The 14,357-nt window shown below is 59.4% G+C and overlaps 3 protein-coding genes across 3 annotated transcripts in view; 1 reads left to right on the forward strand and 2 right to left on the reverse strand.

The window, feature by feature from the left end:
* Window positions 1-182: 182 nt before the first annotated feature.
* Window positions 183-4,792, reverse strand: FLAD1 (flavin adenine dinucleotide synthetase 1). The gene is made up of 4 exons (XM_074938273.1): window positions 4,641-4,792; window positions 3,246-4,005; window positions 2,309-2,456; window positions 183-303 (listed from the first exon to the last, which is right to left on the reverse strand). Exons 1-4 carry the CDS (start codon window positions 4,728-4,730, stop codon window positions 201-203), a joined length of 1,101 nt encoding a protein of 366 aa, XP_074794374.1. The 5' UTR covers window positions 4,731-4,792; the 3' UTR covers window positions 183-200.
* Window positions 4,793-7,085: 2,293 nt separating this feature from the next.
* On the reverse strand, window positions 7,086-8,993 carry CKS1B (CDC28 protein kinase regulatory subunit 1B). The gene is made up of 3 exons (XM_074938445.1): window positions 8,859-8,993; window positions 8,494-8,621; window positions 7,086-7,689 (listed from the first exon to the last, which is right to left on the reverse strand). The coding sequence occupies exons 1-3, from the start codon at window positions 8,915-8,917 to the stop codon at window positions 7,637-7,639; spliced, it is 240 nt and encodes a 79-aa protein (XP_074794546.1). The 5' UTR covers window positions 8,918-8,993; the 3' UTR covers window positions 7,086-7,636.
* Window positions 8,994-9,260: 267 nt separating this feature from the next.
* The window catches only part of SHC1 (SHC adaptor protein 1), a 28,467-nt gene continuing 23,370 nt past the window's right edge, over window positions 9,261-14,357 (forward strand). The window contains exon 1 of the mRNA XM_074938456.1: window positions 9,261-9,386. The gene's annotated coding sequence lies outside the window, so the exon portion shown is untranslated. The remainder of the gene's footprint in view (window positions 9,387-14,357) is intronic.

Genomic DNA, 14,357 nt, shown 5'->3' on the forward strand with positions numbered 1-14,357 from the left:
GACTAGATGACCTTCTGGGGTCCCTTCCAACCCTGATATTCTATGATTCTATGATTCTCTGCTGTTGTTTCAACCAACTTGCCTGGTACTGAAGTTAGGCTCACCGGCCTGTAAGTGCCAGAGTTGCCTCTGAAGCCCATCCTGCCTGGGCTGTTCAACTGCAGGGAAGTGGGGAGCTACCTGGAAATACAGCCCCACCCTTACCTCTGGGTGGTGGCCTGAATGAACTGCTCCATCTCGGGGAAGGGGGACACAATGCGAATATAGAGCACCTGCAGCTTCTCCTCCCGCTGTGGGAATCGCCTGGAGAGAGAGACATCTGTCACCATGACACACCATCCCCAGCCGCCTGTCCTGGCCTGTGCAAGGCCACGCAGCGAGTCAGTGACAGAGCTGGGACCAGAACCCTGGAGTCCGGGGAATTATACCCCAGTCAGACCAACTTCAATCCCTGGACAGATCCTGGAACATGCTATTAAACGATCCAGTCGTGAGCACCCAGAGGAGATCAGGGCGATACGGAACAGCCAGCATGGGTTTGTCACAGTCATGCCAAGCCAGCTCAATTTCCCCCTCGGACAGGGTTACTGGCCCAGGGGATGCGGGAAGCAGGTCATGTGAGAGATCTTGAGCTGAGTGAGGCTTTTGACACAGTCCCACATGACCTTCTCACAAGCAAGCCAGGGTCTAGATGAAATGACTCTAAGGTGGGTGCACAGCTGGCTCCAAGGCCATCTGCAAACAGTAGTTAGCAGTGGCTCACTATCAGAGTAGGAGGGCGTACCTAGCGGGGTTGGGCACAGCTCCGTATTGTCACTGCTGACTGGGATAATGGAGTGGAGCACACGCTTACAAAATACGTGGATGGCACAAAGCTGGGAGGGGTTGCAAACACTTGGGAGGACGGGATTAGAGTTCAAAATGACCTTGACAAAACTGGAGAATGAATCTGAAATCAACACGATGAAATTAAGAAAAAGACGAGTGCAAAGCATGACAGGCGGGAAGGGAAAACCAAAAGCACAGCTACAAACGGGACTAACTGGAGGGGGGCAGGGGGGGTGTCGCACGGCTGGAAAGGGTCTGGGGCTTACAGTGGACCACAACCTGAATAGGAGTCAACAAATGATGCAGCTGCTAAAAAATCCACAATCTTTTTAGGGCACGTTCCTGGGGGTTTCGTGTGTAAGACACAGGAGGTAAGTGTGTCACAGAGCGTGGGGGAGTCCGGGGCCTGCATCCCTCTTCCTGGGATTCACTGTGACTCTCAGCCAGCCAGTAAAATGGGAAGGTTTATTGGACAATAGGAACACAGTCTAAAACAGAGCTTGTGGGTACAACCAGGACCCCTCAGTCAAGTCCTTCTGGGGGGCAGGGAGCTTAGACCCCAGTCCTGGGGTTCCCTGCGTTCCACCACCCAGCACCAAACTGAAACCAAAACCCCCCAGCAGGCTCCCTCCTACAGCCTTTGCCCAGGTTCCGGGGCAGAGGTGTTACCTCCCCCTCCCCCTCCCGGCTCAGGTTACAGGCTCTCAGGTCTCCCATCCCCAGTGAAACTCCCCTGCCACATTCCCAGGACAACACTCCCCCCTCCCTGCTGCGTCACAAAGTGTCACGCTCTGCTGGGCAGGGCTGAGGCCCCAGCTGGCCTGTGTCCAGTTCTGGGTACGGCACTTTAAGGAAGATGGGGACAAACTGGAGGGTCCAGAGGAGAGCCACAAAACTGATCACAGGTTTAGAAAACCTGACCTGGGAGGAAAGGCTCAAAAACGGGGCACGTTCCGTCTTGAGAAGGACGACTGAGGGGGCCTGAGAACAGCCTGCAAATCCGCAGAGGCGGCTCTAAAGATGGGGATCAATTGTGCTGCACCCCACTGGAGGCAGGACAAGCAGCGATGGGTGAATCTGCAGCAGGGGAGATTCAGGAAACTCTTTCTGACTCGAAGACAAGTGACACTCTGGAGAAGGAGGCAGTGAACTCTCTACCATGGCAGAAGTTTCAGAAAGTTGGACAAACCCCCATCAGGGATGGACTAGCTTGACTTGGCCCTGCCTCAGAGCAGGGGGCTGGACTTGATGACTTTCCAGGGTCCCTTCCTGCCCCACATTTCTATGACTCTCCCCAATAGCTGCCCTTCCCCTCTCCTCCCAGAGCGGGGAATAGAACCCAGGAGTCCTGACTCCCACACCACTGCTCTAACCCCTAGACATCACTTCCTCCTTTGAGTGCTATGCCCAGCCCGCTGGGGGTGGCTCTGCTGCAGGCCGGGCCCTGCTCTGCGAGCGGGGTAGGGGAAGCAGCGGGTACCTCTGCACGGCGGCGTGGAACAGGTGCAGCAGGGCCGTGCAGTCCTTGCCCCCGTTGAAACCCACGCAGATCTGGGCCAGGCTGAACCGATCCAAGGCCTCTTCGATGGTCCGGAGCGCTGCTGCCACCTTCTGGCCCAGGGCGGAACCTGCCACAGAGGAGAGGAGTCAGCGAGGACCCATGCGGCAGGATCTCGATGGGGGATTGGGCTCGGAGCCTCCTGCCCCCCTTCCCCCTCCCCAGCTCCATCTGCTGCACGGAGTCAGCTCAGCAGCCAGCAGGGTAGGTCCCAGCCTCTCAAAGCCTGGGGCTGCCCCATCTCGGAGGTTGCTGGTTACACTCCTGGCCAGGGAGCTGCGAGTACTCCCCTGCTCCCCATCACCTTTAAGACCCACCACCTGTCCTCCAGCGCTATGTGAAAAGGGACCCTCTCTCCACAGGGCCCCTGGAAGCCTGGCTTTGGGGGTGGGGGGTCTGAACAGGGTTAGCAAAACCATCCTGGAGATCCATCCCCATGTGCCCATGCAACACAGCCATGCCGGGAGGAAGAGGCCGACCCCAAGCCCCACACGGCGCTGACAGGTGACCCTGCCCAGCTGTCGACTCTGGGGACATTTCACCAACGCAGCTCTGCTGGCACGAGCCCTCGCAGATGCATTTATACGGGCAGAACCGTGCCGGTGCGGGGAACTGGAACAATCGATGCCACCCAAAGCAGAGTTCTGCCGGTGCTGCTATGCCGGGAGGGCGCGGCTGGTCTCGTTAGGCTGGCATGGACGAGGCCTGCCTGATCCCCAAAGACACGGAGGCTCCAGAGACCTTTTCCACCATCCTTAGCAGCACAATACAGCTGTGCCTACAGGCCCCGCCCATCGTGCCAGGCGCTGCACGGACACAGAGAGAGACAGTCCCTGTCCAAAGAGCTCACAGGCCATACCAGACTCAGCCAGGGCATACACATCCGTGGCTGCCCGTGCCACAGGGTCTGTCACCAGGGGCACGATCAGCGCAGGGGGCAGGTTCTGCATCAGGAAGCTGTAGGCTTCCTCCAGGTGCTGCTCGGACTCTGAGTCCAGGGTCAGCCTCACGCGGTAGTAGTTGTTGACCCAGTCAGGGTAGGAGCCCAGGTGTGCGTGGCGCCCGAAGCGGGCGTTGGCCTGGTTGAGCACGGGTGCCAGAAGCGTCTCGTCGGCGCTGACGTAGATCTCCCGGGAGTGGAAGCGGGTCTGCTCGTTGCGGAAGAGGTGGCCGAGCCCCTCCAGCGCCCGCTCCATCAGCGCCGGGATGCCTGGGAAGACGTAGACGTTGCGCACACTGACAAGGGGGTATTTCAAGGCTTCGCCCGTCCTCTTGTTCTTGCCGTAATTGAGCAGCGAGGACTCAGGGACGTGCGCCAGCTTCATCTCGGGGCAACACACGTCCGTCTTGCCAAAGAACCTGTGCACCAGGGTGACCAGCTCTGGGTGGGGGCAAACCTGCTCCCCGAAGGCTTTGGCCACCGCCTCAAAGGTCACATCATCGTGGGTGGGGCCTATGCCCCCTGATGTCAGCACATAGGTGAACTTGGCCGCAAAGGAGGAGATCTCTGTGGCGATGGTATCGACGTCATCGGGGACCACAGAGATTCTGGCAACTTTCACCCCCAACGACCGCAGCTTCTGGCACATGAAGAAGGAGTTTGTGTCTTGGGTGAATCCCTGTAGGCAAAACTTTTGTGAGATACCCCCCAGCCAGCAAAGGGGCGGTGCATCACAACTGGCTACATGCTGCAGAACTAGGAGATGCCTCTGGGAGTGGGGTTGGGAGCCAGGACTCCTGGGTTCCATCCCTGCCTCTGGGAGGGAGTGAAAGCTAGTGGTTAGAGCAGGGGGGACTGGAAGCCTGGACTCCTGGGTTCTGTCCCTGACTCTGGGAGGGATTGGGGACTAGTGGTTAATGCCTGGGACTTTTCAGACCCTCAGGGGGAAGGTGCTGTCTTTGAACACTGTCCAGGCCGTGCACTTCGACCTCCCCACAATGGGGATGTCCTAGCTAGGCCCCTGAATAAAACTCAACAGGGACTCTTGGGTGAGTTCCACTAGCTTAGGGCCAAATGGGGGCCCCTCCATCCTGCCAAGTAGCCCCGGGCTGGCCCACAGCGTGAGGCGCTACCAAGGTGAGCATGGGTGATGCAATCTGGACAAGCGTGGGGGAAGACAAAGTTCACGGCCAGCCTCAGAAATTGTTGTCCCAGTCTCTGCCTATATGGAGCCTGACCCCAAACGGTGTGACACAGGCGTAGCGCAGAGGACGGAGCAGCTGGGGAGTGCATAGTGCAGCGGCAGTACCGTACCTTCAGGATCTCATCTCCGATGATGATGATCCCGGCTGTCACGGCATCATGGCCATTCTGTGCAGGGAGGGTGCTGCTCTGTGCAGCCATGGCTTGGAAAGGCCTGCTCTCCCGTCCCACCCGCCCAATGCTCCTGCAGATCCTGAGGGCCCACAGCATGGACACTTGCAGTCAGGTCCCCCCAGCTCTAGAGATGACACCCAGGCATCTCCAGGACAGCGGCACCTGCAACCAAACATCAGAGCGCTCACAAGGATGCTAAGGCGGCATGAATGTGAATGCCTGAGAGAGCAGAGAAATGACCCAAAGGAGAGAGACTGGGTATGAGAGCCAGAAACAGGGTCAGACCATGAGTGGGGGCACAGCTGGGAAAAGAACTCAGGAGTCCTGGCTCTCAGCTCCTAACCACTAAACCCCACTATCCTCCAAAAGCCAGGGAGAGAACCCAGGAGTCCGGGCTCCCAGCCCCCCCCTGCTCTGACCCACCAGGCCCCCACTCCCCTCCCAGTGCTGGGGAGAGAACCCAGGAGTCCGGGCTCCCAGCCCCCCTGCTCTGACCCACCAGCCCCACTCACCTCCCAGTGCTGGGGAGAGAACCCAGGAGTCCTGACCCCCCAGGCCCCCACTCCCCTCCCCGAGCCGGGGAGAGAACCCAGGAGTCCTGGCTCCCAGCTCCCCCTGCTCTGACCCACCAGCCCCCACTCCCCTCCCAGGGCCGGGGAGAGAACCCAGGAGTCCGGGCTCCCAGCCCCCCCCAAGGGCCGGGGAGAGAACCCAGGAGTCCAGCCACCCCCCACCTTCCATCCCGCCCGCTACCAGCCCAGCGCCTCCAGTCCCGGCCCCGCCTCCCCAGCCCACAGCGAGTGAAGCCCCGCCTCCGCCGAGCTCTCCTGGCCGCCTCAGCCCTCTCTCCTTTCATTGGATAGTCGGGATGCCAGTCAGTAGACAGGAAGACTGTAAATGCGCTGATTGGCCAGTCTTGACCCGAGCGAAAGAGACGTACGTCAGAGCCGGAACACTCCTGCTTTTCTCAGAGCAAGGGCGGAACCATTGCAGCCTGTGGAGGGTTCCTCCCAGCAATGGCACTTCCTGGCAGCTGATTGGCCTGCATCTTCCCCGTGGGCGGGGCGCTGATGCACAGGGCGTGGCCACAGTCCGAGCGATGGCGGGGCGCAGACCGGCGTGCCCTTGGGACCCTTCCCTGGGCGCCCCCTGGTGGGATCCTGGCACATTGCAGGGATTGGCTCGCTGCCCCCCCCACCCCACGAGGCCCTACCTAGGCACCCTTCCCTGGGACCTCCTGGTGCTGGGATCCGGGCTTGCTGCCTAGCCAGGGAGAGAACCCAGGAGTCCTGCCTACCCATGCACCCTTCCCAGCGAGTTTCATGGTACTGGGATTGTGGCATGCTGCAGGAATTAGGCTTGCTACCCTTCCCTCCCTACACCGTGGGACTCTGCCTATGGACACCAGACTGCAGCTGGCTCTGGCAGCCTGTTTCAGGGACAATTAGCTGTTGGCAATTAGACCTAGGGGTATGGTTCCTGCCCATACCACTTTACACTAACTAGCTCCTTGCTTCACGGCTCAGCCATGCCGCCCTAAAAAAAAGCTGCCAGTAAGGGGGCTAACAAGGATTCAGGGTGTCAGAGGCCTGCAGCTACCCCCAGACAAGTGCTTGACCGGTTTCTCTATGAGCTAAGCAGAGGAGCTATATATCAATAGCTGAGACAGACTCCAAAAAGGACATCTCCCCACTAGGAAAACCAGCTTTAGCATCTAGTTAGACAGTGGGATGTCTTCTAAACCAGTGGTTTTCAAACTTTTGTACTGGTGACCCCTTTCACATAGCAAGCCTCTGAGTGCAACCCCCCTTATAAATTAAGAACACTTGTTTATATATTTAACACCCTTATAAATGCTGGCGGCAAAGTGGGCTTTGGGGTGGAGGCTGACTGTTTGTGACCCCCTAAGGGGTCCCGACCTCCAGTCTGAGAACCCCTGTTCTAAACCCTGAATGCTAAAGACCTAACCATACTTAAACTCTCTACTATGATTATTGCCTTGATGGACAGAAAGTTAGCCTTGAAGCCCTAACATGAATTTTGCAGACAAAGGGCAGGGGTGGGTTTTAGAGAAACATTGGGTACTTAGCAGTGAGGTAAGCCTTTTAAAGAGTTAAATAGTCTCATCTCTTTTAGGAAAGATTTTCTGAGAGCAAATGAGATTAAGGCACATTACCAGAATCCTGGAAAGTTATTTCTCTCTACACATCTGTGGAGGATTAACACTTGAAACTAATGAAACAAAAACAAAGACATGTGTTAGCACCACCCACGGGGGGGGGGGGGGGGGGAAAGATATCCAGTGTTTAGACAACAAAAGGTGGCAGAGAGGATTGTTTCAGATGAATGAGAGGAAACCCATGTTTTTTAAAAAAACTTCCTCTTTATTGAAGGACTTCAACCACAGATTTTGAACAGACTTTCTAGAACTTTAAAAATTATTCAAAAATACAGATTCAAAAATACATATCAAAACAGCGTTAAAGCAGATGCCAAGGAAGTGGATACAGTGTCCACCTGGAATAAAGTCCAACATACCCCCTGGAGTAAAAGGTACAAGCAGCAACTATCACGTGCCAAACAATGTTAAAATATTTATGCTTCAACTGCCGAAGTCTAGATTTTGCAGTTAAAATCTCTCTGCTCAAGTAGAACTCAGGAGAGCATTGACACACTCAGTAGGTAAGAATCATTGGGTTCTATACAACAGAATATTTCTTATGTAAAGGCCAGACTCTAGTTTTGAGTTAAGTCATTTTCTACCAGCCACTATTGTCATGATGATTGGATTTGCTTGAAGTTAATCGCCAGGAGTTTTAATGTATTGAAACATTTGTCAGATATTTTAAAACAGGAGACAAAACCTCCAAAGGTGCATGTATCTAAGAGAAGACAGAGAGGGAGGTTCTATACACAGGTCAGTCATAACAGGTTCATTTTTCTGGCTTCTTTGGCAGTGGCCGTCGGAACAGCAGTATGTGAGGCTCTGAGAGAAGATGGAGAGCAGAGCATTAGGTCAACCTGCAGGTTAAAATGCACAAGCGTTCTGTTCACTTATTCCCTAGTTCCCAGTGTTTGGAAAGGGAATAAAACTATAGACCCGGAGCCCTGTAAATTGACACCAACAATCTAATCTAATTTGCCAGAAGCCCCTTTAGCCAGGTGTGTCATTATATAGTCACGTTATAGATTACGTCTCCCCCAGGAGCGAGCCAACAGCCCCAGAGTTCAAATGTGCTCAAGCTTGCAGACTGAAAGGGATCCCAGTTGACTGATGACAACAGGAGTTTTCCCTCTTGAACATCCCATATTGCTACAAAGATCACTTCTACAATACCCTGTCCTCAGCACCTCTCTTGGCATACTGAGCACTCAGCTTCGGTTCTGTCCCCAGGCCACTTGGGGGACAACGCTACCGTAAACAGCGGCCCCGCTAGCATGCAGCGGGGTTTATCCTAGGAAGGAACTGCAATGGCAGGAGTCTCTAAATTCAGATTTTGAAGCGGGTGCGGTCTCTTTCTGCAAAGCTCATCACCATTAGTAACAGAAGGCTCGGCCGGCTGCAGGCGCTGAATGCCGCAGGCAATGGGGATGTTCCTGCTGTGGAGTCAGCAAGCCAGCCGGGGGGCCAGGCTCCGCTCCCCGCACTTGCCCTTCACTCCTACTGAAGGCACGAGGGTGACCCGTGTGACTGCAGCACAAAACCTGCCCCGGAGCCGGTCCCCGAGACGGTTCTGGCTTCCAGCCCCTGCCCCAGCGCCCCGCGCGCCCTGCACCCCGGCCCGCTGACCTGGCTCGTGGACCATGTAGTGGACCCAGCCTTGGCTCTGCTGCACGCCCAGGTTCCGCCACTCGGACTCCGACATCAGGTGCGTCTTCGGGACCAGCCTGGCGAGGTCCTTCGGGAGCATCACGTGCCTGCGGGGGGGGGCAGCGGGCGGTCAGGCGGGCGGTCCCGGGGGGCGGCCCCCAGCAGCGGGGCTAGGCCCGAGCCCCTCCCCCCCCCGCGGGGCTAGGCCCGAGCCCGGCCTCGCGTCTCTCGGGCGGGGCCCCCCGGGCCAGGCCCCCCAGACACGGGCCCGCGCGCCGCCGGGGGGGGCGGGGCCCGCGCGGCGCCCCTCCCCCCGGCCGCGCGCCGGCCCCGCCCCCTCTCACCGGTACTCGAACTCCTCGTCGTCGTACTTGTCCGAGTAGTAGATCTGTTTGTGCGCCATGCTCCCGCGGTCCGCCCCCTTCCCGGCAGCCCCTGCGCGCTCCCGGGCCGTACGCGACGCCTGGGTCGCTCTCGCGCCGCCCTCCCCCCCCCCCTACCGGCCTCAACCGCCGCTTTCAAACGCCGCCGCCCCCCGCGCCCATTGGCTCAGCCGGAGGAGGCGGGGCGGACTCCTCTCACGTGATCGCCCGCGACGCGACGGACTGACTCCAGCAGGGGGCGTGTCCCCGCCCGGATGCCGTAGCGCTCTCATTGGCCAAGCCGAGAGAAGGGGGCGCGCGTTCCTATTGGCTCGTCTCCGGCGGGTGTCTGGAGCGGAGCTCGCCCCCGTCACGTGACGGGGCCCGCTGAGGCCGAGCCGGGGCTGGCGGGGCCGGAAGTGAGTGGCCGAGGGAGGGTCCGGGCAGAAGTTTGTGCTGGAGCCGCGGCCGCCGGCAGCCGAGCGAGCCCGGAGGATCCATGGTGCCCCGGTGAGACCCGCCGCGGACCGGGCCCGATCCCCCCCGCCACGATCCCGCCCCGGGCCCGATCCCCCCCGCCACGATCCCGCCCCGGGCCCGATCCCCCCCGCCTCCATCCCGCCCCGGGCCCGATCCCCCCCGCCACGATCCCGCCCCGGGCCCGATCATCCCGCCCCGGGCCCGATCCTCCCCGCCTCCATCCCGCCCCGGGCCCGATCCTGTCCCGGATCCCCCAGACCTGATCCCGCCCCGGGCCCGATCCCCCCCGCCCCGGATCCCCCAGACCTGATCCCACCCCGGGCCCGATCCCTCCCGCCACGATCCTGTCCCGGATCCCCCAGACCTGATCCTGCCTCTGGCCCGATCCCCTCCACCACCCCCCCCCGCCTCCATCCCGCCCCCGGGCCCGATCTCCTCTGCCCCCCCCACGATCCCGTCCCGGATCCCTCCCGCCCCGGGCCTGATCCCCCCACCATGATTCCGTCCCGGATCCACCAGACCTGATCCCCTCTGCCGCCCAGCCCACCAATCCTGCCCTGGGTCCGATCCCCTTTTTGTCCTGCCCCTGCCCCACTTCCTATGGTGCCCCCTGCTTTCCAGGGGCTCAGCTCCCTACTGCCTCTCCACAGCTCCCCCTTTGCCCGCTGGTCTCTATGGGTTCAGGCTCCCCGGGTGTGACAAACCCCCTTGCTCTGGTGCCCCCCAGGAACCTGCCTGCGTCTCCCCAGCTCGTGCTCCTCCTCTCATGGACTGGCCCCAAGCTCCCCTTCCCCGCAGCCTCCCCGGTGCACCCTGCTTCCCCCCCTTGGCAGCCCCTTCGCTCGCTCGCTCTTTGTCCCCCCCAGTCGCCCTCTCTGCCTGTTCTCCATCACCCCCGTGGCCTGTGTAGATGGTTCCAGCCATGGGCCAGTTACTGTCGCTGCACCTGCGCTGGGTCCCTGGTGGCCTTTCGCTCTTTGCTGGACAGTTAAAGTCTAGGGGTCCGTGAGACGTCCCTGTGGGGCACCCTGAGCGGGGCGGTTATCTGCCAGTGGCAGGGAGCCTCTGGGTGCTTGTACTTTCCCCTGTGTGTCACGGAGCAGATGATGAGTAAGCGAGGGCCACTGGCAGGGTGAGATGGGGCCAGGCTCCCAGTGCCTCAGACCTGGGCTGGTTGGGTCCCAGCATGACACCGGTAGCCACCTCGCTTTCAGCCTCCATCCCTGCAGGGTGACTGCCAGGGCAGCCCCGCTCCGCTCCGTGAACAGGAGGTGTGAGAACAGGCCAGCACTGGCTGCTCTCCGATGAGTGAGGAGCCTGATGTCAATGCTCTTGTCAGTAGTAACCGGGTTCCACTTGGAACGGGGTGTGGGAGCAAGTCGCTCCTTTTCCCATGTGGGTTGCAGAGCAGCATTGCTCTCAAGTCCCAGCCTGGGTGCAGTGGAGCTAAGGGACAGAAAGCTGTGACTAGCTGTGTCTGTGCCTCGTGTGGCTTCCTTTGGCTCCCCCCACCAGACGCCCCCTTCCCACAGGAAGCAGGGGCTCGGGGCCCCGCTTGGTGTTTACATCCCTGGTAACCTTTGTCCAGCTGTGATTTCACCTTCCTCCCCCGGCTGGAAACATTCCTGGTGTTTCTTCATTTCCTGTTGCTTCCCGGCAGCCTCTCCTCATCCCAGCCTGCAAGGAGTCTGCCTCTCCCTGCTTGTGCTGGCAGACTGAGTAGCTCTGGTTTGCTCTCAGGGGGCGAAGGGTAACGTGTCCGAACGGTAAATCCCTCGGCTCAACACCTGGCTCTGGGGCGAGCAGACCCATCACGCGCTCAGCTGCAGAGCTTTGACTGAGTTTGGGAGCTGTTTGGGAAGGTCTCAGCAGTGGCTCGGGCAGGTGCGTGGCCCTGGGAACTGGGCACTGGTGCTTTGTAAAGCCGAGCACTGCAGGTAGCTGTGCCAGGCGGATCACTCTGGTCCCTGCGCAGTGCTAGCTTGAGCCCGCTCCTTGTGCAGCGTTGGCCAGTGGTAGTGTGAGCAGAGGACGCACGCTTGAGAGCCTGTGATCCCAAAGGGGCTCCGAGGGGTTGCCCAAGCAGTGGCTGTGTGTTCTAACGCCATGACGTGGCGGGGGCAGGGCAGGGGGGATTTAACTGTCTGACCGTGGGGAGCTTGCAGCTGCTGACCCTGTGGGCGTGGCAGCTGTGCGGAATGCTCACCCGTCAGCGAGACCTTGGAATGTTTGTCTCCTGTGGAGGGTTTTGGAGTCACGTCTGGCCTGCTGTTGATCAGGCTTCATCGCCTTTGGCGTGGTCTGGCTCATCTGTTGCCCAGGGCCCTTCAGGCACTAGGGCCTTATGCACCAAAAGAACGATCGACCCCTCCTGCTGTGTTAGACGCTGTTGTAAACAAAGGGCGTAGACTCTGTGCAGGGACATGTACTGGGCTGTCGCTTGTTGGGTGTATATTTCACAGGCTGGACTCTTCACCTTGAGAGGCAACTGGGCTGGTGCTATTGAGACCAGTGCAGAAATGCCAAGTTCAGGCTGCAAGTGCAGCGTTCTTTCATCACCGAGCCCAGCCGTGTTGCATAGATGCGGCCTGGGTTCTCACCCAGCCTGTGAATTTCCTGCCTCTTGTGGTTTGCTGTCAGAATGTGAGCGTTGTTTAAACTTTGGGTTTTGTAGCTGATGTTGGTAAATTACAGTGTGCGGTGGGGAGAGCGGGTGAGTAGGATTAGTCACTTGTTCTGTTGCTAGGGACTTGGATTAACACCTAAATTGCTGCCTTGTGTCCCAGCCTCACAGAGCCTCCCCTCTGGATGTATTTTAAGAACCTCCCCGAGGTCTTGGCATCAGAAGCTGCAGTGAGCAGGAATACTCCAAAAGCCCAACGCTCTCTCATGCTTCCCCTCCCATCTCTGCTCCCCCTCCAGTGCACAGCAGCCTCCAGCCTGAGCCCGGGCATGGATCTGTGCTGTGCTCTGTCCCAGCTTGGGATCCCCCTGGTTGCTGCTGCGCGGGTAGCTTGGAGCGTGCCCTGGAGTGACAAGGGGTGAGCATCACTTTAAGGGCACCGGGTCTGCTGGCAGGTTTCGCTGCCTTGCCCATGTTGTGCCTGGCGGCTCTGCCACGTGATTTATTGCTGGCTGCCCAGACCCTAATGACTGCAAGTGGCAGCCAGTGCTGACCTGTACTCACATTTATTTATGTCTGAACTCTTCCCCTGCGGGCCAGGGAAATAATCTGGGCCTCTCTAGTCCCAGGGCCCTCCCTGAGTGAACCTCCTGGGAAACAGCCACTAGTAAAGCCTGCTGCTGGTGTGACTCCCCTGCCCTCGCCGCACTGCATGGCAGCTGCCCAGCCAACCTGCGTGCCAGGTGCTGCTTTGTTCAGACTCAGCTCCCACCCAGTGGGCTGCCAAATGATGTGCGCAGAAATGCTGAGTCAGGAAACAGCTGATAGGAAATGAGATTTAGGCTGCAGAGAAGCCTCCTGTGTTGTGTATCTTCATGGCCCCAGCAGGCTGAATGCCCTGGCGGAACCAGGTGGGCCCAGCTGTGGCTCGTGGCTTGGTAGAACAGATGTGGGCCTCGGACTCCAGGGCATATCTTGCTCCATTTCCGGGGTGCTAATCCTCTGGCTCACAGGGAAGACGTGAGTGGGAAGGGGTAGCCCTGCCCTGCGAAGAGTGGGGCTTTGGTTCACTTGGGCCAGCCAGAGCCTGAATCCAGCCCCGGATGGGAAAAGCCCTTTCGCTGTCTCTGCCATTATGAGCAGAAGAAAGCGACTGAAATAACCCCGAGGACGCAGGCTTTGAAAGCGGATTTCTCCTGCCTCATAGGAGGTGCTCGACTTTCCAGGTGTCCGAAATGGTTTGGCATTGTGTGTGCCCAGGGCTGCATGCTGGGGGTTGCCCCAGTGCCCATACCATGGTGGGTGCTCAGTAGACGCAGCCCATGCCCCAAAGAGCTTCCCGTCGAGAAGGCTGAGGGGAGAGACCACTCCAGCCTCTGGCCAAAGTGCTGCTGGGCGCCTGCCCCACGTCTGCGCTGAGCCCATTCCCAGCCCCGGGGGGCCAGGTGTTTGGGGGGGCGCCAGCGCAGATTGATTGGGGTTTACCCTCAGCTGCCTTTAGCTCCTGCACCCCTGGGGAAGGAGGGGTGCGTGTGGGGGGGTGTTCCTGTGTGAAGGGGCCTTTGGCTGGGCTGGTCGGAGAGCCCCTGGGGGCTACCTGGGCATCGCCTCGTTCCAGCACCTCTGGGGTGTCTCGAGGGCTCCTGGGCTCACCCAGATGGCGCCTCTCCCAGGCTCCCATGTCCCACCCTGGCAGTGGCTGTGCTGCCATCTCCGCTCCCTCTGGGGTGTATTTCCCCGTGTGTCCTTTAACTGGGTCCTGGGGTGCCCTGGAGCGGAGCCGAGCGCCCCCCAGCCCCGCCGAAGGCTCAGCTAGCTATGAACTTCTCACACTGGCTCATGCTAAATGAGCTGTTACCCTCGGACCCGGGGTCAAAGGGCAAGTGACATCTCCTCCTGGCTGGCCTGTCCTGGGCTCTGTGATGTCCCCAGGGTCTGCGCAGAGGAGCTGGAGGGGTGTCCCTCACCTGGCCCGTCTCCAGGGAGCAAGGGGCCATCTCTGCTGCAGACGGGCCCCTAGGAAGGACCCAGATAGATAGTTGTGTCTGCGCTCAGTGGGGCCCAGGCGCCCACCCCAGGGCTGGGCTGCCCGGGCAGCTGCATGTCTCCGGGCCCAGGTGCTACCAGGAGGCAGATTGGGTTTGTTTCCCTGCTGTGCTTGGAGGGCAGTTTCCTGGCCAAAGGGAGGAGGGGCGGTCGGGCCAGGATCCGATGCAGTGAGCTGTAGCTCACGAAAGCTTATGCTCAAATAAATTTGTTAGTCTCTAAGATGCCACAAGTCCTCCTTTTCTTCTTGGAGCTGAGTGGGACGTTTCTGAGCCATAGAAGGAGCTGTGCCCACTGCCCTGGCCATGTTCTCTCTGGGCCTGGAACCTCCT

The sequence above is a fragment of the Natator depressus genome, chromosome 24 (genome assembly GCF_965152275.1).
Source record: "Natator depressus isolate rNatDep1 chromosome 24, rNatDep2.hap1, whole genome shotgun sequence".
NCBI lineage: Eukaryota > Metazoa > Chordata > Testudines > Cheloniidae > Natator > Natator depressus.